The sequence below is a fragment of the Sycon ciliatum genome, chromosome 4 (genome assembly GCF_964019385.1).
Source record: "Sycon ciliatum chromosome 4, ocSycCili1.1, whole genome shotgun sequence".
Classification (NCBI taxonomy): Eukaryota; Metazoa; Porifera; class Calcarea; order Leucosolenida; family Sycettidae; genus Sycon; species Sycon ciliatum.
Window position 1 is genome coordinate 31,829,201 of NC_088646.1, and position 24,898 is coordinate 31,854,098.

A 24,898-nucleotide genomic window follows, 5' to 3' on the forward strand; every position below is an offset into this window, starting at 1 on the left:
AGGGTCATTATACAGGCTGAGGTGAGGGTCTTGGTGATGTACCGGGGGTGAAGCAATGATGTGCGCCTGGGTAGGCCGGCTCTTTTGGGCCGTGTTACCAAGAGTACATAACCTCAGGGTTATGTACTCTTGGTCAGGGAGTCGTATAAACCCGGGTTTATACGACTCCCTGATCTTGTTCCCAAGAAAGGCTGGGGGCGGCTCTTGACCCTACAAAGTATTATGTAGTTAGTAAGTAACAGTTGGTGGTACTACGATGCAAGGCGCAAACTTGAGAGATGCGACTGGATTTCATTGAGCAGCACTAGCAAAGTCTGTAGGTACATGCCATCACAGCATCAGAAGTGTTTCCATACACAGACACTCCTCGAGTCCTCCGTCGCGTCATGCTTCTTGTGATGATTACAGTCATGTACATAATACTACAATCGTCATGTAGTATATTGATTACTAAAGTCCAAGGGAAACCCCCTACATGTGGAAAGACAAGTGCATGCATGACGTCAAACAATTACTGAATTAGGTCTACGTGGCACGTGGCATTCATTCAAGACTGTTTCAGTGTTTGAATGCGAAGAAGTCCTGAAACACACGTCAACCTTGTTAGTGGAAAGCTGAATGAGGAATTAGTGTGGTATGCCAGTCCACGTCAGCTATCTCTTTGAAGAAGTCGACTTCCGCTGAAGATTTCTTGTATAATACAGTAGTACGGTGGTGTTCGTCGTGGAAGTTTGTTTGGAGACCTGGCTCAGGCTGAGATCAGAAAAGCTGAGCCAAATTATTTTCAAAGACTTATTTTACTCCTGCAGATAATTATAATCGTTTGAAATATACTGATAGTGTGCAGTTCAGTGACCCAGTAATTACAAGTAATAATATCCTGAATATCCTGAGCGCGAAGGTCAAGAGTGTACTCTGAGTGCTGGGTCAAGAGTCGCTTGGTTATGGGCAGGCGGGCAACGCTAAGTATGACAATGAGGCAATTCCTAGCAGCTCGTTTCTTTTTGTTGGGCTTCTTGTGGACAGTGTTAGTGCCTGCAGTACTGGCAGCTGAAGGCCCTGTCGATGTGTCTAGTTTGGCAGCAGTGGATGTGGATCCTGATTCTGAATCGGGTGCAGCTGAAGGGGAGGCGTCTGTGAACACGGACACTACTGCCCCTGCAACGCCCCGTCGGGTCCTTCAGCCGACATCAGAATGGCAAACGGTTGAAGACGACATGAGCATACCGCCTGGCCTGCATGTGCGCATGGACTTGCAGACTGGCAAGAAAGAGGCCAAACTCCTGGATCCGGAGGATGCAGAGGCTTCCAGCCAGGACAGTCGAAGTGTTACTGCCGACATCCAAGTGCCAAGAGACCTGCGAGAGGGCATCGTCAATACAAAGCGCATGGTTTTCACTCCAGAGCAGGCGGCGGAGCAGCTAGCCGATGGCAACCATGAGGAGTCCAGTAGCCCAGACTCTGCGAGACCGGGCATAGCATACGATACCGAGAACACAGTTGTTCCTCAGGAGAGCATTGACGACATCGCCAGAAAGTATGCGCAAGCTAGGAAGAAAGTCAAGCAAATCCAACCGCGCGCCGACGCGGAGGTAATGCAGGCGCTTGTCAACTTGTTCAATAATATCACCACTCCCGAGGAGCAGAGACTCACCATACTAGAGGAGCTGGAGTATTTCGTCCATCAGATCGACAATGCCCGCGACCTGGAGGCCATTGGCGGCATGGACATCGTGCTGAGGGCGTTGAAACACAGCGATGCCAAGTTCCGCTCGGTAGCCGCACTGATACTGGGCTCAGCTATGCAGGGGTAAGATGACTGATGACTGGGACATGCTTGTGATTATCCTTGGCTCTCTTTCTGACAGTGCATGTATCCGCTTTCAGCCTGTCTGTGTTGCTTTCTGCAATCCAATGGGAAACTCGTGAAGGACCTGAAATTCAGCTCTCCGTCTCTGTCTTTTTGATGTTCAACAGTTACTGTTCCTGACAATTACATGTATCTTCGTGTCCTTTTTTCTCTGTGCAGAAACCCGTCAGTTCAGCAGACGGTTTTGCACCGTGGCGTATTGCCTACCCTGGTTCAGTTCCTGCAGTCGGGCAGCCAAGAGCCGAAGACAGTGCGTCGGCCGGCCATGTTTGCACTGTCTGCACTCGTGCGCTCTCACGCCGAGGCTCAGCGGCGCCTCTGGGAGCTGGACGGACTGCACATTCTGAAGGATTTGTGCCGAACCTCGGCCGAGGATCACATCCCGGCATTGTGTGTCAAGTCGGTCACTCTCATCTATGACATCTTGACCGAGCAGGTATGTTGGTGGAGGTGTTTTCCCCAGGACTAGTTTCTCTCGAGTGCTGTAAGGGGTCGTCCGTAATTTTCGAAAAATTAAAAATCCGTCCTCGGGCAAAATTGTCTCTGACCCACCCACCCACATTTTTTCCCATTACTTATTTGATTTTTCCCAATGCCCCGCTCGAAAATAAGAACTCCTCATCCCGCGTTCACTGACTGCACCTGTGTGTCAAGTACTATACCGGTGGCAACTGGAAATCCGACTGCTGCTTTTCGTGCGCGAGTGCAGCACGGATTCTAGCGGACTCTATTTTCATAGATTACCGTGCTGGGTCTTCTTACGAAGTGAGCGCACCGCTCAGGAGGTCGGATTTCAGTAACCAGCACTGTAGTAGCTAAGTACATGCAGTAGGTTTACTGACGGCCATGCACGTCCTACAACTACATTGTACATCACACTGGTGTTTGCCACAATCGACCTTACATTACTGTACATTACACAGTATACTACTAGTACACTCAATGTAACAAGTGTATGAAAGTCACTGAAGTAAAACAAAAAAATTTAAAACGAAAAATCAAAAATTAAATTCCGCCAGCGCTCTTGACCACCCACCCTCTTTTTGCTTGAGGACGGATTTTTTAATTTTTTCGAAATTACGGACGACCCCTAAATGAAGAAAATTTGCACGTCTTCATCTAAAACCTGTTAGTTAGTATGGACACCAATTTTGTATGTTCGAAATCCGCCTTACTTTCCGTGCACACCGATTGGTTTGGTATGTGTATTGGTTTCTTACATCTCCGGGGAATTCGAACTGTACGGAATACAAGAGCGTACAAAATAGTCTTGACATACAACATGCGCAGCTACTGTAGCAGAAGCCAGCCGTAGTAAAACAGGGACTTGTGTGATTTAATTTTGAAGAAGGGCTGAGGCTTCCTGCAGCTTCATCTGTGAAAAGAATTCGGGTGGACACACCCATTCCCATAGCGCTGCATATCACATCCGAACCAGTTCCGTTATTTTACAACGTTTCGGCACTTGGCCATCATCAGGTAATAACAATGAATACCGTGGAAGCCACACAAGAGCAGTATATACGCAGAGTGTAGCGCCAAAAAAGATGCGTGATTTAGTTTCATGAATACAATGTATTCATGAAACTGATCATACAAGTCATGTACTTTCAAGTGCATCAGGTAATGGCTGGCCCCTTTGATTTTTGATTTTTTTAATCTGAATTGCTGGGACAGAAGAGAAATGCGTCCTTTACATGTTGCATCATGATGGCACTGCTATTATGAATAGTTGCTAGCCCCAAACTGTCTTGTGCGGGTCACTTCAAGCTTCGACTACTGCTGTCTGTTTCATATCTGCAGGCTGATGTCAACTACGTGGGCTCTGCAGAAGAGAGGCTTTTGCCACGCTTAGAGGCAAGTCAGTGGTGCGACTCGGTCATCAGTCTACTATCTAGCAGTGATGGTGATGTATTGGAGAAGGCTGTGGGGGCGTTGCAAGCCATGGTACCGGCGTGTGGCAATCACCTGACGCAGAACACGAATGTCCTTCAGCAGCTTTCCACCCTGGAGCAGCACTGGCGCGAGCAGTCGCAGGCCAACGATGACGACACGGATCAATACTTTGCCTCCATGCAGGAGACGACGCATCGTCTGCACGTACAGCTCGTCGACTGCGCTACACACTCAAACTGTACAAGTGGAGCCACCGCAGCTGATTCAACAGCACATGAGCATGCTCACACAACCGATTTATAGTGCTCGTCTGCATCTTAGTTCTTATTACAATTTCGCAGTCCATAGTTTAATGTTGCACGCAGAGTCTCCTGCTGGCGGGGTTGATCAAATAATTTATATTTCCACTAGGTAGAGTAATACCGCATGCTTCTACTACATGTGCTTTGCTGGCTGCCAGACGAACATACTTTCTTTTTGAAGTACTTCAAAGTAATTCTTGTGTGCCCTCTTGCTGCTTGTGCATGTGCTGAGAGATGTCTATTCGTCTGTATAATTATTACTTCACTTCTGTCGGCTGCAACACATCTCATTCAAAACGCCTAATTTTTCGTTGCCTGGGCTTGAGAAAAAAGAAAGAAAGTTGAGTCCATTTAATCAAACCGTATTTGAGAAAGTGTGAACATGCCTGAACCTGAAAATGCATGGTCAGCATCTCCTTGTCCGTGAGTGTAGAGAGTTTGTGCACTCTTGCAGTGCAAGGACCAGTCCACAACATTCTACATGTAGTTTGTTCCAGAATGCTTAAAAAAGCTTGTAAAGTAAAGAAATCAGAGCTAGAAAAATGAGTCAGCATTTTGAGTCAGCATAACCAGCTGCTGACAAAATAATAAAGGCTGTGTAAGCAAGAAATGGGAATTTCAAGCAGCTAGGAGAGGGCCAGGAACACACGGACAGTAAGGTTGAAAGCTCACTGTACTATCCAGATACTAGAAAGTAGACAGAAATTGAAAATTCAGATATCATCGGTAGATACAAGTAGCCTTCGTTCCAAATAGGGTAATAGTTGTAAGTGCCATGGTGCCAAGTAAAGGTGTGCTCAGAAGCGACCAATCAGGAACTTTGCTACCAAGGCAACTATGGGACTGCCGCTCGGAATTCCTGGGAAAGGTCCCGACGAACCAGCAATGTCGAGGTGCGAGTAGGGCAGTGGATGTGCAGAGTTGATTCCATGCTGTACATAGGAGAGCAGAAGAGAGAACCTGGAGTGTCAGACTGTGCATCTTACTGTGCGTGTCAAGCTAGAAACAGCATTGGGTCGACCCTAGCATTTGTGTGAAATCGCAGTTTTGTATCTCCATCATGATAGGCCCCACTGAAGGTCAGCGCGGGAGCGTCGACGGACACCACTACTAAATGAATTGTACTGTCTCCTTGATCAAGTGACTCACAACAGTTAAGCACAGATAAAGCCAAGGACAGAGCCATAGAAGTACATGTACACGTGCAAGTAAAGGGTTTTTTAAAGCGACCACCCGTTTCTGTTGGCACCAACTTGTGCTGAATGTATACAGGTGTCCCCTTGGTTTCGCAGTACAGTACTGTCGGCCATCGAAGAACTGGAGGGGGGGGGTTGTAGCCTAGACCGTTCTTATTTTCATGTATTACAGTCTATGCACCGTTGAGGCACCGTGTATACGTCGGTATGCTGTGCTCGGTGAAATTCTAGGCTGTTCGTTCTTCGGCACTCCGCTCCGTTCTTCGGCACCCGACACTCCCAGTACTGTACAAAAACACAACTATGAATAGGCTAGTCCCAAAGGAGTCTTCACAAACACAACTATGAATAGGCTAGTCCCAAAGGAGTCTTCACAAACACAACTATGAATAGGCTAGTCCCAAAGGAGTCTTCACAAACACAACTATGAATAGGCTAGTCCCAAAGGAGTCTTCACAAACACAACTATGAATAGGCTAGTCCCAAAGGAGTCTTCACAAACACAACTATGAATAGGCTAGTCCCAAAGGAGTCTTCACAAACACAACTATGAATAGGCTAGTCCCAAAGGAGTCTTCACAAACACAACTATGAATAGGCTAGTCCCAAAGGAGTCTTCACAAACACAACTATGAATAGGCTAGTCCCAAAGGAGTCTTCACAAACACAACTATGAATAGGCTAGTCCCAAAGGAGTCTTCACAAACACAACTATGAATAGGCTAGTCCCAAAGGAGTCTTCACAAACACAACTATGAATAGGCTAGTCCCAAAGGAGTCTTCACAAACACAACTATGAATAGGCTAGTCCCAAAGGAGTCTTCACAAACACAACTATGAATAGGCTAGTCCCAAAGGAGTCTTCACAAACACAACTATGAATAGGCTAGTCCCAAAGGAGTCTTCACAAACACAACTATGAATAGGCTAGTCCCAAAGGAGTCTTCACAAACACAACTATGAATAGGCTAGTCCCAAAGGAGTCTTCACAAACACAACTATGAATAGGCTAGTCCCAAAGGAGTCTTCACAAACACAACTATGAATAGGCTAGTCCCAAAGGAGTCTTCACAAACACAACTATGAATAGGCTAGTCCCAAAGGAGTCTTCACAAACACAACTATGAATAGGCTAGTCCCAAAGGAGTCTTCACAAACACAACTATGAATAGGCTAGTCCCAAAGGAGTCTTCACAAACACAACTATGAATAGGCTAGTCCCAAAGGAGTCTTCACAAACACAACTATGAATAGGCTAGTCCCAAAGGAGTCTTCACAAACACAACTATGAATAGGCTAGTCCCAAAGGAGTCTTCACAAACACAACTATGAATAGGCTAGTCCCAAAGGAGTCTTCACAAACACAACTATGAATAGGCTAGTCCCAAAGGAGTCTTCACAAACACAACTATGAATAGGCTAGTCCCAAAGGAGTCTTCACAAACACAACTATGAATAGGCTAGTCCCAAAGGAGTCTTCACAAACACAACTATGAATAGGCTAGTCCCAAAGGAGTCTTCACAAACACAACTATGAATAGGCTAGTCCCAAAGGAGTCTTCACAAACACAACTATGAATAGGCTAGTCCCAAAGGAGTCTTCACAAACACAACTATGAATAGGCTAGTCCCAAAGGAGTCTTCACAAACACAACTATGAATAGGCTAGTCCCAAAGGAGTCTTCACAAACACAACTATGAATAGGCTAGTCCCAAAGGAGTCTTCACAAACACAACTATGAATAGGCTAGTCCCAAAGGAGTCTTCACAAACACAACTATGAATAGGCTAGTCCCAAAGGAGTCTTCACAAACACAACTATGAATAGGCTAGTCCCAAAGGAGTCTTCACAAACACAACTATGAATAGGCTAGTCCCAAAGGAGTCTTCACAAACACAACTATGAATAGGCTAGTCCCAAAGGAGTCTTCACAAACACAACTATGAATAGGCTAGTCCCAAAGGAGTCTTCACAAACACAACTATGAATAGGCTAGTCCCAAAGGAGTCTTCACAAACACAACTATGAATAGGCTAGTCCCAAAGGAGTCTTCACAAACACAACTATGAATAGGCTAGTCCCAAAGGAGTCTTCACAAACACAACTATGAATAGGCTAGTCCCAAAGGAGTCTTCACAAACACAACTATGAATAGGCTAGTCCCAAAGGAGTCTTCACAAACACAACTATGAATAGGCTAGTCCCAAAGGAGTCTTCACAAACACAACTATGAATAGGCTAGTCCCAAAGGAGTCTTCACAAACACAACTATGAATAGGCTAGTCCCAAAGGAGTCTTCACAAACACAACTATGAATAGGCTAGTCCCAAAGGAGTCTTCACAAACACAACTATGAATAGGCTAGTCCCAAAGGAGTCTTCACAAACACAACTATGAATAGGCTAGTCCCAAAGGAGTCTTCACAAACACAACTATGAATAGGCTAGTCCCAAAGGAGTCTTCACAAACACAACTATGAATAGGCTAGTCCCAAAGGAGTCTTCACAAACACAACTATGAATAGGCTAGTCCCAAAGGAGTCTTCACAAACACAACTATGAATAGGCTAGTCCCAAAGGAGTCTTCACAAACACAACTATGAATAGGCTAGTCCCAAAGGAGTCTTCACAAACACAACTATGAATAGGCTAGTCCCAAAGGAGTCTTCACAAACACAACTATGAATAGGCTAGTCCCAAAGGAGTCTTCACAAACACAACTATGAATAGGCTAGTCCCAAAGGAGTCTTCACAAACACAACTATGAATAGGCTAGTCCCAAAGGAGTCTTCACAAACACAACTATGAATAGGCTAGTCCCAAAGGAGTCTTCACAAACACAACTATGAATAGGCTAGTCCCAAAGGAGTCTTCACAAACACAACTATGAATAGGCTAGTCCCAAAGGAGTCTTCACAAACACAACTATGAATAGGCTAGTCCCAAAGGAGTCTTCACAAACACAACTATGAATAGGCTAGTCCCAAAGGAGTCTTCACAAACACAACTATGAATAGGCTAGTCCCAAAGGAGTCTTCACAAACACAACTATGAATAGGCTAGTCCCAAAGGAGTCTTCACAAACACAACTATGAATAGGCTAGTCCCAAAGGAGTCTTCACAAACACAACTATGAATAGGCTAGTCCCAAAGGAGTCTTCACAAACACAACTATGAATAGGCTAGTCCCAAAGGAGTCTTCACAAACACAACTATGAATAGGCTAGTCCCAAAGGAGTCTTCACAAACACAACTATGAATAGGCTAGTCCCAAAGGAGTCTTCACAAACACAACTATGAATAGGCTAGTCCCAAAGGAGTCTTCACAAACACAACTATGAATAGGCTAGTCCCAAAGGAGTCTTCACAAACACAACTATGAATAGGCTAGTCCCAAAGGAGTCTTCACAAACACAACTATGAATAGGCTAGTCCCAAAGGAGTCTTCACAAACACAACTATGAATAGGCTAGTCCCAAAGGAGTCTTCACAAACACAACTATGAATAGGCTAGTCCCAAAGGAGTCTTCACAAACACAACTATGAATAGGCTAGTCCCAAAGGAGTCTTCACTGAAACCACGTCTTACTTGTATAAAACTATCATCATATCCTTAGCTTGGCTTACCTTGTCCAAACCGGACGCAACCGCCATGAACGCAGCGGGGAACTGGTGACCCCTGGGAGTCAGAGACGAGGGCTGGTTGTTACACTGCAGCGTGTCCTCGTACTCGGACGGCGCCGCCACCATTGCATAGTCCTGTGAGGCAGCAAGAAGAAACGGTGAACGAAGTCCACAGTAATGCTCGGGCACCTCTGTCTACAAGCACAGGCACTAGATAATATGAACGTAACATGCAGGCTGTCAGGTCTGGTCGGACTGACTGTCAAGCTGAGAAGAGCTGGATGTGATCTTATCATGATCTGGTGACCCGGTCTACTTGCAGTGTTTGGAAACCAGCAACATAACAAGAAAGTGGCCAGATGTCAGACAAGGCACTGGTACCAGAACAGAAAAACTAAAATCTACTTGTAAATGGAATGCACAAAACTACTACATTGCAGTCTACAGCTGCCACCTACCTCGCGGCGAAGAGTCGAGATTTCGAAGGGATCGCCCATCAGATTTCCGGCTGTGGAGAGCGCAACGTCAGCACAAACAGAGATACATTGCATTGCTTTCATCACACGGTGATCCAATACCAAAAACAAAGGCTTGACAAGTACCCCCCCCCCCCCCCCCCCAGTCTCTGCGTTATAAGTCATTTCAATGAATACATTACTACCGGCATCGTATTCTGAGAAGATTCATCACACTGCATTGTTTGTTACTGCATGTATTTTAGAAGGCTTTCTGCAAGTTTCTTTTCAGAAGTGCACAAGACGTGAGCACAACGACCAGAAGAAGCGTACCATTCTGCATCGTCTGAGACACATGCTTGCCTGCTGCTGGTCCGTTGTCCAGGATAATCTGAACAGAACACGGGAAACACAGAGAACAGTCAAATGAGCATTAAGCTACATACACAAAGCACCCGGTTGAGGTTAGGTTTATCTTGAAGCAGAAGGAGAGTGCGCGTCCTGGGTAGAGCCAGTGTGTTCAAGTGTAACACTATGACATATGACTGTGAAGCTGTATGAGTAGTGTCTTCATTTTTCAAGTTGTTTTCACGCAATTCATTGTTCAGGTACTGTGATAGTACGCTGTGTCATCCTTGCCACTCCATGGAGGAATGCAGCACACACTAACATAAAAAAAACTTAACCCCTCCCCCAGGATGAGCGCTTACAGAGTAGCCCGCTCCCACAGCCTTGACAGCGTGGCCTGTCAGAGTGGCAATAGACATCAGGAAAGGATTAGTCTCCTTAAGAGCCTGGAAAACAACAACAACAACAACAACAACAACAACAACAACAACAACAGCAGCAGCAGCAGCAGCAGCAACAATAGCAACAACAGCAAAAGAAAGAAGGACAAGACATACCTCATCTGCAATGTTGGTGCAATTTTCTCTGGAGATATTTTGGCAAAGTGCACGCGGACCATTAGAAAAGTGCACAACCCCCCAAAACACTTCAAAGCTCAAACCCATCAGCATTTGTGTACATTTGTTTACATTCATTTCCACAGTCCCATGCGTTCATCTATACACACACATACACACACCTCAGGCCTGCCCATCACGGAAGCAATGATAGCGAACAGCTATGTTAGACATAGCAACTTGTGCTAGGATTACACACACACACACACACACACACACACACACACACACACACACACACACACACACACACACACACACACACACACACACACACACACACACACACACACACACACACACACACACACACACACACACACACACACACACACACACATGAACACACACACACACACACGAACACACACACACAGACACAGACACACACACACACCCACGAACACACACATTTCACCCAGGCAGAGGGTCTGCTGAAGCAGCACGGCGGTGTTCATCACTCACCCGCTCTTTCATCTGGGCCAGGGCATCCGTCATCGCCATTCGACCTTCGGCATCGGTGTTTCCGACACGCACCCGCACACCAGCGCGTGACGTGATGATCTCATCAGCCACGTAGGAATCTGTAGAGTACACACAGTGACAACATACAACACAACACACACATACACATACACACCCACATATACACACATACCTCAGACCTCAGACATGCCCATCGCGGAAGCGATGATAGCGAACAGCTATGTTAGACATAGCAACTTGTGCTGGGATTACACCATTCAACAGCTTGCAAGGCTGATGAATTGACCGCCACTATTTTTAGCCTGGTATCCACCACACAGCTGTTTGAAGTGACTTTTTCTGGCCAGTGAATCCCTATTTTTCATTTTTCCATTTTTTTCTACACACACACACCACACCACATACTCCGGCATACACTGGCTGTTGGTAACCACCCAGGAGAATGAAAGAAAAGTCAGGAAGAGTCCGAGAAAGAGAAGAAAGACGTGTGCGACCATAATCGTCGGGAATTGAACCTCTCGATTGGAAATCGACTGCACATACCACTACACCATATGGGACACACACACACACACACACACACACACACACACACACACACACACACACACACACACACACACACACACACACACACAAACACACACATACACACACACACACATACACACACACACACACATACACACACATACACACACACACACACACACATACACACACACACACATACACAAACACACACCATGTAATGATACAACACAAACAAGTAGATGATTGTACTGAGTACTACCGGCCTGCTCATGCATTCTAAAAACCACTGTAAACCCTGTACAGGTCGAATAAGCACAGGCCTACAGTCCATTTCAAAACTATAGACGCGTACCTGGGCAAAAACCGTTAATCTGTGATCACTTTGTGCATAATTTTTTCCAAATTGGGCGTCTGTTATCCAAATCGTTTAGAAACTATAATATGAGAGTAATTGTGGAGCGGACCTGAGTAATATTCCGAAAACTATTCTCAAAATGTTCCAGCCAAATTTGAAATATTTCAAAAACCCTACGCGTCTATAGTTTTGAAATGGACTGTAAGTAGTCCAGAAAAGACCTACTGGTACTTACATGACTGTATAACACAATCCAAGAATGAACATCTTCTGAAGAGCCCCTTCCCCAACGAATCAGTGTAGACGTGTCACAACGTGTACGACAATGAAGAAGAGTAAAGTCAGTGCTGTTGGAGGAGTGTCAAGCCAAGACTATGAACAATCTCCTCGGAAGTTCTGGTCAGCGATCAATGGCGTAACAAAACGTAAACCAGCTAAACCCAAAACCTCAGTCGAAGCAGAGACGCTGAATAGATATTTCCATTCAATCGTTCACGACCCCGATGCCTCCTACAACATACCGCTCGGGCCGGTCTCCTCCACCGATTTGGAGTCGTTCGCATCTGTCACCATTGCGGGAGTAACTTAGGACTTCTTCTACTAGACCTGAAGCCCCGCAAAGCGCCGGGTCCAGATAATATACTGCCCTGTCTTGTGAAGTCTGCCGCTTACATCCTTGCCCCATCACTAGCAATCCTGTTTAATACCTCCTTTTCTTCTGGTATACTCCCGTCCACGTTCAAAGAAGGGAACATTTGCCCAGTGTTAAAGTCCCAACGCAGTGACAGATCAGATCCGTCCCAGTACCGACCCATATCCCTTAGTAGTGTCATTGCCAAAGCCCTGGAGAAAGTCGTTCCTAGACAACTCCAGCAGCTATTTGACGACAAGTGCCCATACCATCAAGACCAGTATGGCTTCCGTCGCCATCACTCTACTGCCCAACTCGTCACCAAGGCTGTAAGCTAGTGGACTGCAAGCCGGGACACTGGACACACTACCATGATTGTGTTTTTAGACCTAAGTAAGGCATTCGATCGGGTGAACCACCAGTGCCTCCTCATTTCCCTGCAAAGCCAAGGGTATTGGAGGGACAGCACTAGCATGGTTCGCCTCATACCTGTGTGATCGTCGGCAGAAAGTCACCCTGCCACATGCTACATCCAGAGTCCTCCCAGTTTCGCGTGGAGTCCCGCAAGGTACTGTTCTGGGTCCTGTACTCTTTAATGTCTATATAAGCCACCTCCCTACCATACCAGATTCCTTCACCTGTTCCCTTCCCATGTTCGCAGATGATATGACCCTCTACCGAAGTGCCCCCTCACTCGAACTGTGTATTGCCTCCGTCATTCCCTGCCTGAATGCACTATGTGACGAGCTACAAAAGCTCCACATGAAGATTAATGTTAAAAAGTCAGGTGTTATGATCATTTCCCCCGGCCGAAACCCCACGACGCACCCACGTGTCATTAGCCTTCAAGGTGAGCCACTTAATTTTGTGACCGAAACTCGTCTCCTTGGTATCCAAGTTGACAACTGCCTGTCATGGACCAAGCATATTGATGTAATTGTTAGAAAAGTATCCCAGAAGGTGGGTGCCTTACGTCGCACCTTCCGGCAACTGAGCAAACTTGCACGCCGCCAGTACATCCTGTCTGTCGTTCTTCCTGACATTCTGTACTGCATCTGTTCCTTCCTCACACTGATTACTGCGAAGGATCACAATAGCCTAGTAAGCGTCTACGATAGAGCTATCCGAGCGGCTTGTGGGGCTTCGAGCCGGGACAGTATTTCTGGTCTTCTGAAGAACCTTGATGTTAAGCCACTGGACTACTATTTTCTGGTGTCAACTGGGAAGTTCATTTTCATTAATCATATTCTTCGCCCTTTGCCTGTATTTGCATCGTTATTCCCAGCCCCGCAATCTACCCGGAGCACGCGTAGTCGCGACACACATGATATCCCTTCCTTAAAATGCAGAACAACACTCGGTCAAAAATCCTTTGTGCTTCGTGCTGCTCTGTTTTTTAATGCTCTACCTAATGACTTGAAATCTTCTTTGTTTACCTCTCAGTTTGATCGTGGTTTTAAGCGCTTATTGGATGATCCAGTTTGTTTTGAATGATATCGTGCAATTTTGTTTGACAACATTGGCAACGTTTAGCCTCTCACGGGCTATATATTGCCCAGGTTCAGCATGCGTTCTCTTCTTTTCTCTTTATGTTCACCACTCATCCCCCAATTTTTTTCTAAACATTTACATGTATATACATTGTATTTTTTTGGTCCCATCGGCCTCTTCATATTTGTGCAGCTGCACTGTTGAGCTTCCGATGTAAAACAAATAATAATAATAATAAGACACGAGCAAACTCACCAGCTCCAACGCTGTTACGCACACACGCCATGGCACCAACGACCTTCACGCGCCGTGGGCGCAGGGCAGCCAGGATCTGAAAGAAGCCGGCAACAGCAGCCGCACCGCACTTGTCACTGCCCAAGGAGAAGCACAGAACACACACACCATGGAATGAGCGTTCTAGGAATGCTGAACTGATTGATAGTAGAGAATCACAAGAGAGATTGGAAGCTGTGTCGCAACTGTGAGTTTCACGTATTACTACGATCATCAGGCAGTATCATCATCCGTAGAGAATCAGTGTTGTCTGATGATTGCGCAAGCATGAAACTCAGAGTAGCAGCAAGCTAGCCTTGCCCTTTGTAGTTCTGTGTGAGAATCAGTTTTAAATACATACCGTATTTCCGGCAATACTGGTCGAGGCGCTTAGTAGTTTGCGAGCCCTAATTTTAACCCAATTTGAAAAAAATATCCACACAAAAGGGCTGACCTGACGTGACGCTTATTTGAGACAGGCGGTCATAAAAGACAGGCTCCAATTCCAGAAATATGGTTCTCGTTTCAGCTCTACAAGCCATAACTATCTTTCCAAACATTTAAAAACGGCGGCAGTATGACCATGGGATGATGACATAAGTCAGTCATAACTGCAGCTGCGTACGCTCTGAACGTGTTTTGCAGACCATTACCAGCAATTATATGACATCCCACAGAGTCCGAAATTCCGTAAAATATTTGCGCATTTACTGCAGAGAGTGATCTTGGAAGGAAGAAAATTGCTCTGAACTATGGCCATGATCGAAATGTAAGGCATCAAACCAGTGAACCACGCCAACAAGACAAACAGTTACACAACGAAAAAAACGAAAGTGAAAAACATTGAACAACCGATGCGATCTCAACTCCTAAGAATCATGATTTTCTTCTCCACTGAAAAGTATCTGTTACCTTGGTGATCTTGAGGAAATAGCAAGAATTGACCTTCTTCATGGTCATTTCTGAAGCTTCCTCCAAATATTGTCAGCCAACAAACCACAGCATTGTCACCTGGCTAGTCTGATCTCTGTCCTCAAGAAGGACCAGTTCCAAAAGATTGCAGGTCCAGTGCGCTTTCTAGCTTCAAAGATCTGGGAAATCGCCTCATTCTGCACATTTCAAGCAGTTTCTCAATTGTTTCTGGCTTGACATTGAACAGCAAGAAGATGAAAAGCACTTCTTTCTCAGTTTTTTCGAGTAAACTACCTCTCCAACCGCGTGGCTTTCTCTGAAGGCCATTTTGGAGGGGCTTTCCCATGGCCATGTGCTGGATGCATGCCATGTCGATGTACTGACATGACATGATGCATGCTGTCAAGACTACTCAGTGACTAGTACAGTCAGTACTCTGTACGACTCGTACGAGTCGTAACCTAGAGTGACTGAGTCAGGGAGTCGAATTTTATGACTGCCTGTTGACAAATAGCAACTTGTTTGGTGTAAATTTCGTTTAGAGTGGCTGACAGCTTTGCCAGCTTGATACTTGGTTTCATTCTGCAGCTCACTGGTTTGAGAATACAGTGTTTTTTTGCGGCTTCTTCAACGGATATTGTGCACCATCATCAAGGTGGTTACCTATTTGTGATGCAGCTTCAACTAAAAGTACAACAACAAAAGCAACAGCCTACATTCAACAGCCACAGCCCATGACAACCAGAACAACAACAACAACAACAACAATAACACCAATTCTCGTTCCTCATATACTGGCACACACAGAGACATAGACAGCAATAGTGGCAACACACAAATTAAAGGGTAGTTGGCCGCAGCCAGATGTGACACTTGCGCAGCTAGTGGGGAAGCACTAGCCATCGGTATTCGGTATGAAAAGATAGAATCTTGCGGCCTACGTATATTGAATGCCTTGAAAAACGCGTCAACATGTTGAAGGTATGACCAGCATCAGCCAAGGACTGATGGTCAAAGCAAATACCAAAATACACTGCTATAATATTAAAACACACGATCCTTGAAGGGTGGTGGCGTTCCTACGGATGCGGAAAACTCGGCAAACCTATTAAAATGCACGGTTGCAGGCAGCGGTGTACAAGAATAAAAAGAAACGGAAAGAAATAACAAGGGTGCTTCAACGTTGACTGGGTTCGATCACTGAACACTAGACAAGAATGTTTGCAAAACAAAGGTAGAAGAACTGGTCAGCCTCAAATGCTACCTCAAGGACACACAGCGTATCCAAAAAGTAAAGAAAAAATGGAAAATGGTGAGCTGAAGGCGACTGTCGCCGACATCACTGACCAGTGCAAATGGTATGGGCAGACAAAAACCAATAGGAGAAGACCTACACAGTACTGAAGGAGATGTCAAGCATGAATGCCAAACCTACAAGTGAACCTGAAGGAGAGGAGGATGTGGGTGATGCCATCTTGGCTACCCTGGCCAAAGATTTCTCTGAGCTACGGCAGCACATACCTGCACAGGAAAACCAGCAGAAGCATAACGGAGAGCCTCATCATATCGTTGGGAAACGGCAACAGCAGCGTAACATGAAGAAATAGAAAATGTGTGCTGAAGCTGCATTCTGGTTTACAAGAATGTTTGGGTCTCACTGCTAAATTACCTCGTACGCATGGCCTGTTTGCTTTAGCCTTTTCTCTGCTCTTTCCGGTTGCACAGATGTTTAGCTTGTACAAGTGCTTTCACTTACTCCCACCCACTCTCACCTCTCTTTCCGGGTATATACGGATATCATTGCTTTTTCTTCTATCTTTCACACTAGTAATGTACTGCGTCCGGACTTCGCTAAAGCTTAGATAAATGTTGATACCTAAATCTATAACTTGCACTGCTTCCAGGAATACAATGCTGGTGATGCTATGCTTTACCTCCATTAGCCGTCTGTGCCATTGTGCAGATTTGTATTCAGACAAATTAGTTTCATGCTACAATGCTTTCGTTGTGCTCTGCGGTAAGCTCATGGTTAATCAATGCCCTTTTCTGTGGAAGAGACAAACTGCCGGGCAGCACGATCCCCTCCTGTCATAGATCCAGAGGAGTCCTGCAGGAACGTACATAGACTACGGCGAATCATAGGCTTGATGGTAACCAGGTAGTGAGCCCGTGGACCTTGTCCATGTACGTTCATGCAAGCATCCCAACCTGGAGGAAAGAACTTCACAGGGAAATTCTTCGGTCCCAATTCCCTTTGTCCAGTTTCTGATTCGAAAGTCAGAAATAGACTATTTCATTTCAAGGAGGAAAACTTCCTTCTGCCAGCGGAGAGGGCTCGACACAATAATGTGGAGCACTATTACACATAAAACTCCATTGTGCCTTTTGTGACTATTTCACTTCTATTTTTCACTGCACAGCAGTGCAAGCTCCATCAGCAGCCTCAACTGTGACATTCGTCATCTGAGAAAGGGCCCAACATTCCCCGAACCATCAAAATATCTACAGCAAACAAAAGGGAGATTTTCAAATTCATGCAAGAATACATTCAATATATTCACCCAAAATGAAATGAAATCACCTGATAGATCGTCACTGATATCTGATATCTTCATACTCCCAAGTTCAGAGAGGATAAAGTCTCTCCATTTCACAAGGTACTGCACGCTGCCACCCTAAAGCAACAAAATTCACAGTGCAACAAACAGCTCAATTGTGTCGACCTCGCGACCTGATTTATTACAATAAAATAAACGTACCTTCTTTCCCACTGTCGATCCGGTAAGAAGCAGCGAAAACTTCAGGCCCCTAAGACTGCTTGAATTTTCTCCACAGCGGACTGCTGCTGAAAACATCAGCTTGGCGTAAAAACCAGGCTCATTCTGTCTATGAGATACCTAGCGTAAATGAGAGCCTTCTCGTCGCCAGCCACAACAATAACAACAACAAAAATCACCTCCACCGAAAAAGACAATCGTCATGCAGATCAGAGAGCTTGTTGTGTACAGCGTGAGTTCAAAAAAATCCTTTTTCATTGAGATCACAAAAAAAACTTCACACTCGATCGCGCGAGCTCAGCACCAGCAGTGACGTTGGGGTGGAAATATTTTATTTGAAAAACTTTTGTCAGGCGCGATGTCGCTGATTGCTGGTGATGCTTACCGATGCATACCGGCCATTACACCACCGGCCTTGATGTCAGCACCACCGGTATCATACGTTACACCCTGGGCAGGCGTAGTCAGAATGCACACAAGGAAGCAACACAGCACTGCAGTGAGTGACTCTCAGTGAAAACGACTTCGAGATATGAGCAATGTGGGCACTATCAGCATACAACAACTAGCTACACAGCGCACAGAGTGCAGGATACAGTGAGAAAGAAGCCACTACACTCAGACGCTATTCTTAGATTCAATGGAAGATTCCTGTCGTGCGGGCCAGCCAGCTATCTTCCATTGCATTGCATGAATCCCTTGGCTGGACCTGTGCTGGTGTGTTATCGTTTGGATATCAAGCATTTGCCGAATACTAGTCTACGCACTGTCTTACCATAGTTGTCTGGGATGACACATGGTTCAGAAAATCAATTTAGTTACCTTTCCAACCAGAAGCAACGTGAGGTCAGTTGGACCTTCTCCGAGGTACTCCAGCTCAATAATCCGGCCTTGATGACGTTTGATATCTAGCAATGGCAGGGCACCATGCAAAGAAACAGTGGCCTATTCCAAACACCAATCTTTGACAAGAATAAACGATGCATCTCCCACAGCCGCAGTGAAGGGCAAGTGCCTAGATTGGAACCACCGGATCTGATGGAGAATTCTGGCTGTAAGCCCATGATAACAATTCTTGTCCAGCTAATTTCAAAATCACGGACACACAGTGCTAGTTGGATGAATAACACACAACTATCAGTTCTCTACAAACCACACAGAAAAAGTGTAGTGGTAAAAATTAGTAAAAAATGTGCTTAGTATAGAGAATATGAACAAAGGAAATGGTTGTCATGGACACGGGGATCTCTCTGCACAGGTTATTGTTGAAGCTGGTTCACTGCCTGTGGTGATACAGTTCCTAAAGACAGGGTCTCTAAGTTGAGTGCTACTAACGTGTGAGCGTGCTGAATGACTGGGTAGTGCCTGGGAAGGTTATCAGTACTAGTGTTGTCTGACTTACGACTGGCACAGCGATTGACAGCGGCAAAGAGCGGGTAGTGCTTTTCAAACTCAGCTGGGTCGGAGATGACGTTGACCTGCGGCATAAAACGGAGCAGAACCAACACAGTTATGGGGAGAAGAGCACAAACGTCCAGGTCCTCGAAGGTACAGGGTAACCTGGACAACAGGGCAAAGTGCTCAATGCCACTTGTGTAAATTAGCACAATTTCCAGCAGGTCTTGTCAAGTTTTTGTTTTTACTTGTCCGACACCTGGATAGCTGTGTTCGGCATGGTCATATGCAGAACTCTTCAGTACATGTGTACTTGCTGGTGTACTGAACCACTGGTACAGACTTGCATGCTATAACTGGATGTTGTGCTTTCAAGGGATATGCAGTGCACATCCAGAGCCAATCACCAAAATGAAAAAAGGCAGACACCTGAAAAGCCTCAAGCACAGCAGGGTTCTGCAGGGTGCAATTCCCACCGAGGGCATGAGTCACCTATCGGCATGTGACCCGCAAGCTTACATGGACGGGCGTTCCGTGAAAGTTCTGCTCCACGTAGTCTGCCACCAGCGGAGCGGCCATTCTCTCCGGATCAGATCCACCGATATCGCGAGCAATCAGCCTAGATTGGACAAAGAAGCATGAGTGTGAGTGCAAGGCCTTCGAGTCTCCACAGCCTCAGACAGCAGACTATTGGTATAGCTTTGAAGAAAACTATCCAAGGTTATCCACTTTACTGCACCTGTAAGACATGAGCTAGTATCGATCCCAAAGTGCAATGGTTGTAATTCTCAATCTATGGAACGGTAGAATAACTTAGCCACCAAACTGAACAGCAAAGCAACAGCAGGTACTTGCTCAGTACAACGCAGTGCTGGATTCGAAACAATGATGATCCTCGATTCAATCTGAAAAATAACGAGCTGCTTTGCCCACACTTGATGATCCAGCACATTTATATTATTACATACATAGGACAGCATTAATACCTGCCACTCTCCAAGCCAGAAACAAGATTCACCACCTTGATGCCAGCCTGTCGTGTAGAAAAACATACAGGACAAGACAAACAGAATGAGATTTCAGTTGCAATGACACAGATTGTAATACGAGAGTGATGCAACACAGCAATTTGCAGTCCAGGAGAATCTGATGGCATATTCGTTAGCCTGCTTACACAAACACCGTAAAGCGAGCGTCTACTCCACACTTAGTTCAAGCATACCCGCATAGGTGCATCTACTCCACACTTAGTTCAAGCATACCCGCATAGGTGTATCCACTCCACACTTAGTTCAAGCATAGCCGCATAGGTGTATCTACTCCACACTTAGTTCAAGCATACCCGCATAGGTGTATCTACTCCACACTTAGTTCAAGCATACCCGCATAGGTGTATCCACTCCACACTTAGTTCAAGCATACCCGCATAGGTGTATCCACTCCACACTTAGTTCAAGCATACCCGCATAGGTGTATCCACTCCACACTTAGTTCAAGCATACCCGCATAGGTGTATCCACTCCACACTTAGTTCAAGCATACCCGCATAGGTGCATCTACTCCACACTTAGTTCAAGCATACCCGCATAGGTGCATCTACTCCACACTTAGTTCAAGCATACCCGCATAGGTGCATCTACTCCACACTTAGTTCAAGCATACCCGCATAGGTGTATCCACTCCACACTTAGTTCAAGCATACCCGCATAGGTGTATCCACTCCACACTTAGTTCAAGCATACCCGCATAGGTGCATCTACTCCACACTTAGTTCAAGCATACCCGCATAGGTGTATCCACTCCACACTTAGTTCAAGCATACCCGCATAGGTGTATCCACTCCACACTTAGTTCAAGCATACCCGCATAGGTGCGCAAGCAAACCCTGTGACAACTCAATGCATCTAGCACTTACACTTTCGTCCTCGGAGTAGATTCCGAGACGGGATACTTTCTTTGCTCTCTTGGGCATTGCCTCACATACTTCCAATGGCTGCAACAACACAGACATGCGGTTCAAAAAATTGCGTTCAAATACGGATTCCTCTACTTCGAATACATGTAGTAAGTAAGAAGTACATGTAAGGACATATGTAAATGTTCATGACATCATGAGAGGACATGAATGCTTCTGGTGCCTGCTCAATAGTCAAAAAGAAAATTGCTTTAGAACCAATGCTGGCACCTGAGGTTCAAATGGCCGCACAACTACACAGTAGAGCCTTGCGGCCATAGAACAAGCGGACACGTTAGGCCGTACTTACCACATACAATGCCTGTAGTGCACCAAGGACGGACACGACAAACGCCTGGGCGAATGGGTAGCCAATGGGAACAACTAGCAGTGGTGCACGGAATCCAGCCAGCAGAGCTCTGCGCAGAAGTGAAGTGGCAACGAAAGCATTGGCAAAGACAATGCCCCCCCCCCAAAATGGTGGAAATCAGGAGGGAAATTAAAAACAAGGTGCCTATCACTTAAGATGACATGCCCGAAAAAAAACATCAAAGATGAAATAGACTAGCAATGCTTCCAAATGAATCAAACAACACTAGGATTCTTGTGCAGCGAGAGCATCCAAAAACTTACGGTTGGATCCCTCAATCAGTACAGACTAGGGTGAACTAAAAAACGGTTTCCAGTACTCCTCGGTACGAACACCCCAGGGACCAGACTCACATGTCTTGTGGATCTCTCAATCGGTATGTACACCCCAGGGACCAGACACACATGTCCTGTGGATGTCTCAAACAGTATGTACACCCCAGGACTAGGTGTCCGTGTACTGTGGACAAAAGTGTCCTGATTACAGGATTCCCCTCTCACATTAGATAGATTCTGATTACAGGAATTACAACAGTTCAATGGACGGCGTTAAAGACTAAAGACAGGTGACCTGGTCGTGGAGATGCCTACTGTTGAGAGGTTCTATAATTGTACTGTGCACAAAAGTAGTAGCGCCAACAACACAGTCATACCTTGTATCAAGAGTACATAACCCCCCCCCCCCCCCCCCCCCAGGGTGTGCAACGCCGATCCAGCTCTGCATAGGGTTTTGGTCGAGCGGAATCGGATCTTCTGATGTCATGCGTACACTCCACACCAGCGCAAGGCCGGTCTCGAGGCAGGGCACCATTGTTTTTGATTCAAGAGTACCCGCGACTCCCCGGGTTCCCCTCAGATGTGTACGGTATTATGACGCAAAGATCCGATTACGCTCGACCAAGACCCTATGCAGAGCTGGATCAGGCGTTGCACACTCTGGGGGGGGGGGGGGTTATGTACTCTTGCTTGTATCCACTCCTGCGCATCGTAGCTTACCATGCATACTGGTATCTTGAAGTACAGTGTACTAAAGTTCCATGCAAAGCACGCAACTTACCGCTTGATTCCAGCGACCGCAGCATCTGAGTAGCGGCGTACATCATCGTAATCCCGATCCACTGGCCCGGTGGGAGAGTAAACCTTCAAGTCAGTACATACATATATGTACATACATGAGTCTACAAAGGACAAAACAGCTCTGTCCGCAGATTGAGTACATACATGCGCACAATGAAACAATGTCCGCTATTAAACCAATATGATTGATTGTATTGAATAGCCTAACGACCACCAACCCCCAGTTCCCAACCTATAGGTGAATTTGAAGAAAAAAACTGGCACCCATCTATAGGCTTGCCATGCTGCAGCAAGGGGGTGAGGGCAAGGTAGGTGAATGGTGGCATCATTGCGTCTGTTCCTGGATCCAACTGTATTTACTCCCGTCCCCAATGAAGGGGAAATTCTTGGTACGCTGTAGTGTAGGCTGCTAAATCACAGTGGATCTGACACACACATACACGCATACATGCACAGGGGTTGCATCCAAGAAAGAATACATACCATTCGACGGCAGTGCACATTTGGAACGGCAATAACGACGGGCTCCTTGCCGACGGCATGATCAATCTGAATACACAAAATACAAAACATATAAAACAGAGAGGTTCCAGGCTGTCGAAGAGAGTGCTCAATACCGAGAGGTAGAGCTAGTTCAAACAATAAGAGGACGGAAAAAGTGTTTTAACGCTGAGTTTCACACACTAAGCGATCATCAGAACTAGAAAACAGTAAAATAGTTAACATGGAATACATTCAATTTGCGGACAGAGCTGTTCCGTCCTTTGTGGACTCATCAGTGCAGCACAGAGAAAATAACATGGAATACAATCATGTACATGTACACGACAACGGTTAATCTCGGGAGCATCAGATTTAACCACACCATACTGGAAATCAATTTCATTCTCCTGATACTGGAAATATCTGTCAAAACTTCAAAACAACCACTACAATAATAAGAGGTCCGTCAGTTTTCAGGTACCGGTCATATTAAGAGTACACTATAATAATTTTATTATGGTTTATGTACTCTTGGTCATATCATGTGGTCAAATGTTGTACGCCGACGAGCAAGAGCACGTTTGCAGCTTCTGGCTGTTCAAATACATTCGGTAAGGCCTTACCTCCCTGGCCTCGGCGATCGGCTCCCGCAGGCATGCCAGGGCGGGCGACTCGGCGAGAGTGTCCAGTGAATGGGTCACCAGCACGATGCCGTCGTAGTCCGTGGAGTTTAGGTCGCTGACGGATGCCAGCACGGTCGGCAGGGCTTGGCTGTGTCAGATGAAAACGTGTGGGAGCACACATACAAGCATGCATGTGTTGAGTACAAAGAGGAGGTACCTAACACATGCATAACTACATACATGTATCTATAGTAAGACCTGTGTGTGCCGGACTCTGTACCAAGCGGAATCATGTATTGACCGGACAAATTTTCATGCACCAGATAGAGCGTTCATCCCTGGATCAAACGGAAGACTGTCATATCAGGACAGTTTCCGCTGCACCAAGGGTGTTAGGGCAGGTTTTACTCTACATATCCAATCTCCGTACAGCTAGCTGTTCGACCTTTTTAGGTCTCATCAGCGGAGCTCGGGGTGACTGGCCAAACCGAATGTATGCACAGTACATACCGGTATATTGCATTCGTAAGTGCACGACGTTGATAATGGAATGCCCATGCAGTGTATGTCAACGCCCACATTTGCCGCAATCGAAGAAATGCACGCCCCGCCCAAGAGCATTGTGCAATGACATGTACAGCTTGCTAGTATTCACAGGGCGATGATCGCACTTTATTCTATTAAACCAAGGCATGAATGCAAACGTATAGCCCGTAGCCTTTGAAACAACCTTGTATACAGGTTTTTCCAATGCCCCAGCACAACTCATGAAGGTGAGAAGCAACTTATATACCATGGTCAAGATGAAATATCACTCACCTAGCCTGAGCCATTTCTGATGAGTTGGAAAAGGCTCTGACGAGATGTTCACTAGAAATAGGGACCTTTGGCCTTTCTTTCGAGCCACAAGGTAGACAATTGTGTGTTGAGAAAGTAGGGATTCTGGAAACTCGGATGAGCGACGATACCAGACGGATAGAGCGACAGAGTGGCACCACACCACGACTAGACCCTAACAAAGCCAGCTTTCTCTGCAGTGATCACCGATTCTCTCTATGAGAAGCGGTGTTTACAAAACAAACCAGCGGGTGGATTATACCACATGCCAAGTCAATGACAATGTGCTCTTGAGTGACAAGCACTTGAAGCAGTGACAAGTCATTTTTGAAATTCTTTTGATTCATTTTTCTCAGCTCTCCATGTACATGATGTACGTCTCGGTTCTGTTTG

The 24,898-nt window shown here is 45.8% G+C and overlaps 2 protein-coding genes and 1 long non-coding RNA gene across 4 annotated transcripts; 1 reads left to right on the top strand and 2 right to left on the bottom strand.

Annotated features, from left to right (window-relative positions):
• Window positions 1-580: 580 nt before the first annotated feature.
• On the top strand, window positions 581-4,519 carry LOC135815668 (nucleotide exchange factor SIL1-like). The gene is made up of 3 exons (XM_065328991.1): window positions 581-1,810; window positions 2,030-2,306; window positions 3,674-4,519. Exons 1-3 carry the CDS (start codon window positions 945-947, stop codon window positions 4,067-4,069), a joined length of 1,539 nt encoding a protein of 512 aa, XP_065185063.1. The 5' UTR covers window positions 581-944; the 3' UTR covers window positions 4,070-4,519.
• LOC135815667 (putative aminopeptidase W07G4.4) lies at window positions 4,356-24,768 on the bottom strand. The gene is made up of 18 exons (XM_065328990.1): window positions 24,488-24,768; window positions 23,669-23,816; window positions 23,046-23,111; window positions 22,543-22,625; window positions 21,427-21,535; window positions 21,078-21,155; window positions 20,149-20,195; window positions 19,682-19,781; window positions 19,170-19,245; window positions 18,590-18,675; window positions 18,153-18,217; window positions 14,061-14,176; window positions 10,774-10,892; window positions 10,054-10,137; window positions 9,677-9,734; window positions 9,347-9,396; window positions 8,892-9,023; window positions 4,356-5,000 (listed from the first exon to the last, which is right to left on the bottom strand). The coding sequence occupies exons 1-18, from the start codon at window positions 24,499-24,501 to the stop codon at window positions 4,866-4,868; spliced, it is 1,566 nt and encodes a 521-aa protein (XP_065185062.1). The 5' UTR covers window positions 24,502-24,768; the 3' UTR covers window positions 4,356-4,865.
• Window positions 15,830-17,956, bottom strand: LOC135815669 (uncharacterized). 2 transcript variants are annotated; one of them, XR_010553316.1, is made up of 2 exons: window positions 17,750-17,956; window positions 15,830-16,511 (listed from the first exon to the last, which is right to left on the bottom strand). It is a non-coding gene; the product is annotated as an uncharacterized LOC135815669 (long non-coding RNA). The 2 variants fall into 2 exon arrangements; XR_010553315.1 differs by having other exon boundaries at window positions 15,830-17,665.
• Window positions 24,769-24,898: the final 130 nt, after the last annotated feature.

What these genes read in the sequence shown, in the direction of transcription:
- LOC135815667 (XM_065328990.1), bottom strand. An exon ending in TCTACTCCGAGGACGAAAGT is followed by an intron (nt 20,196 to 21,077) that starts GTAAGTGCTAGA and finishes TCTACACGACAG; the next exon opens with GCTGGCATCAAGGTGGTGAA. An exon ending in TTCACGGAACGCCCGTCCAT is followed by an intron (nt 19,246 to 19,681) that starts GTAAGCTTGCGG and finishes TTTATGCCGCAG; the next exon opens with GTCAACGTCATCTCCGACCC.
- LOC135815668 (XM_065328991.1), top strand. Translation starts at nt 945, where the DNA reads ATGGGCAGGCGGGCAACGCTAAGTATGACAATGAGGCAATTCCTAGCA. An exon ending in CTGGGCTCAGCTATGCAGGG is followed by an intron (nt 1,811 to 2,029) that starts GTAAGATGACTG and finishes TTCTCTGTGCAG; the next exon opens with AAACCCGTCAGTTCAGCAGA. An exon ending in ATGACATCTTGACCGAGCAG is followed by an intron (nt 2,307 to 3,673) that starts GTATGTTGGTGG and finishes TCATATCTGCAG; the next exon opens with GCTGATGTCAACTACGTGGG.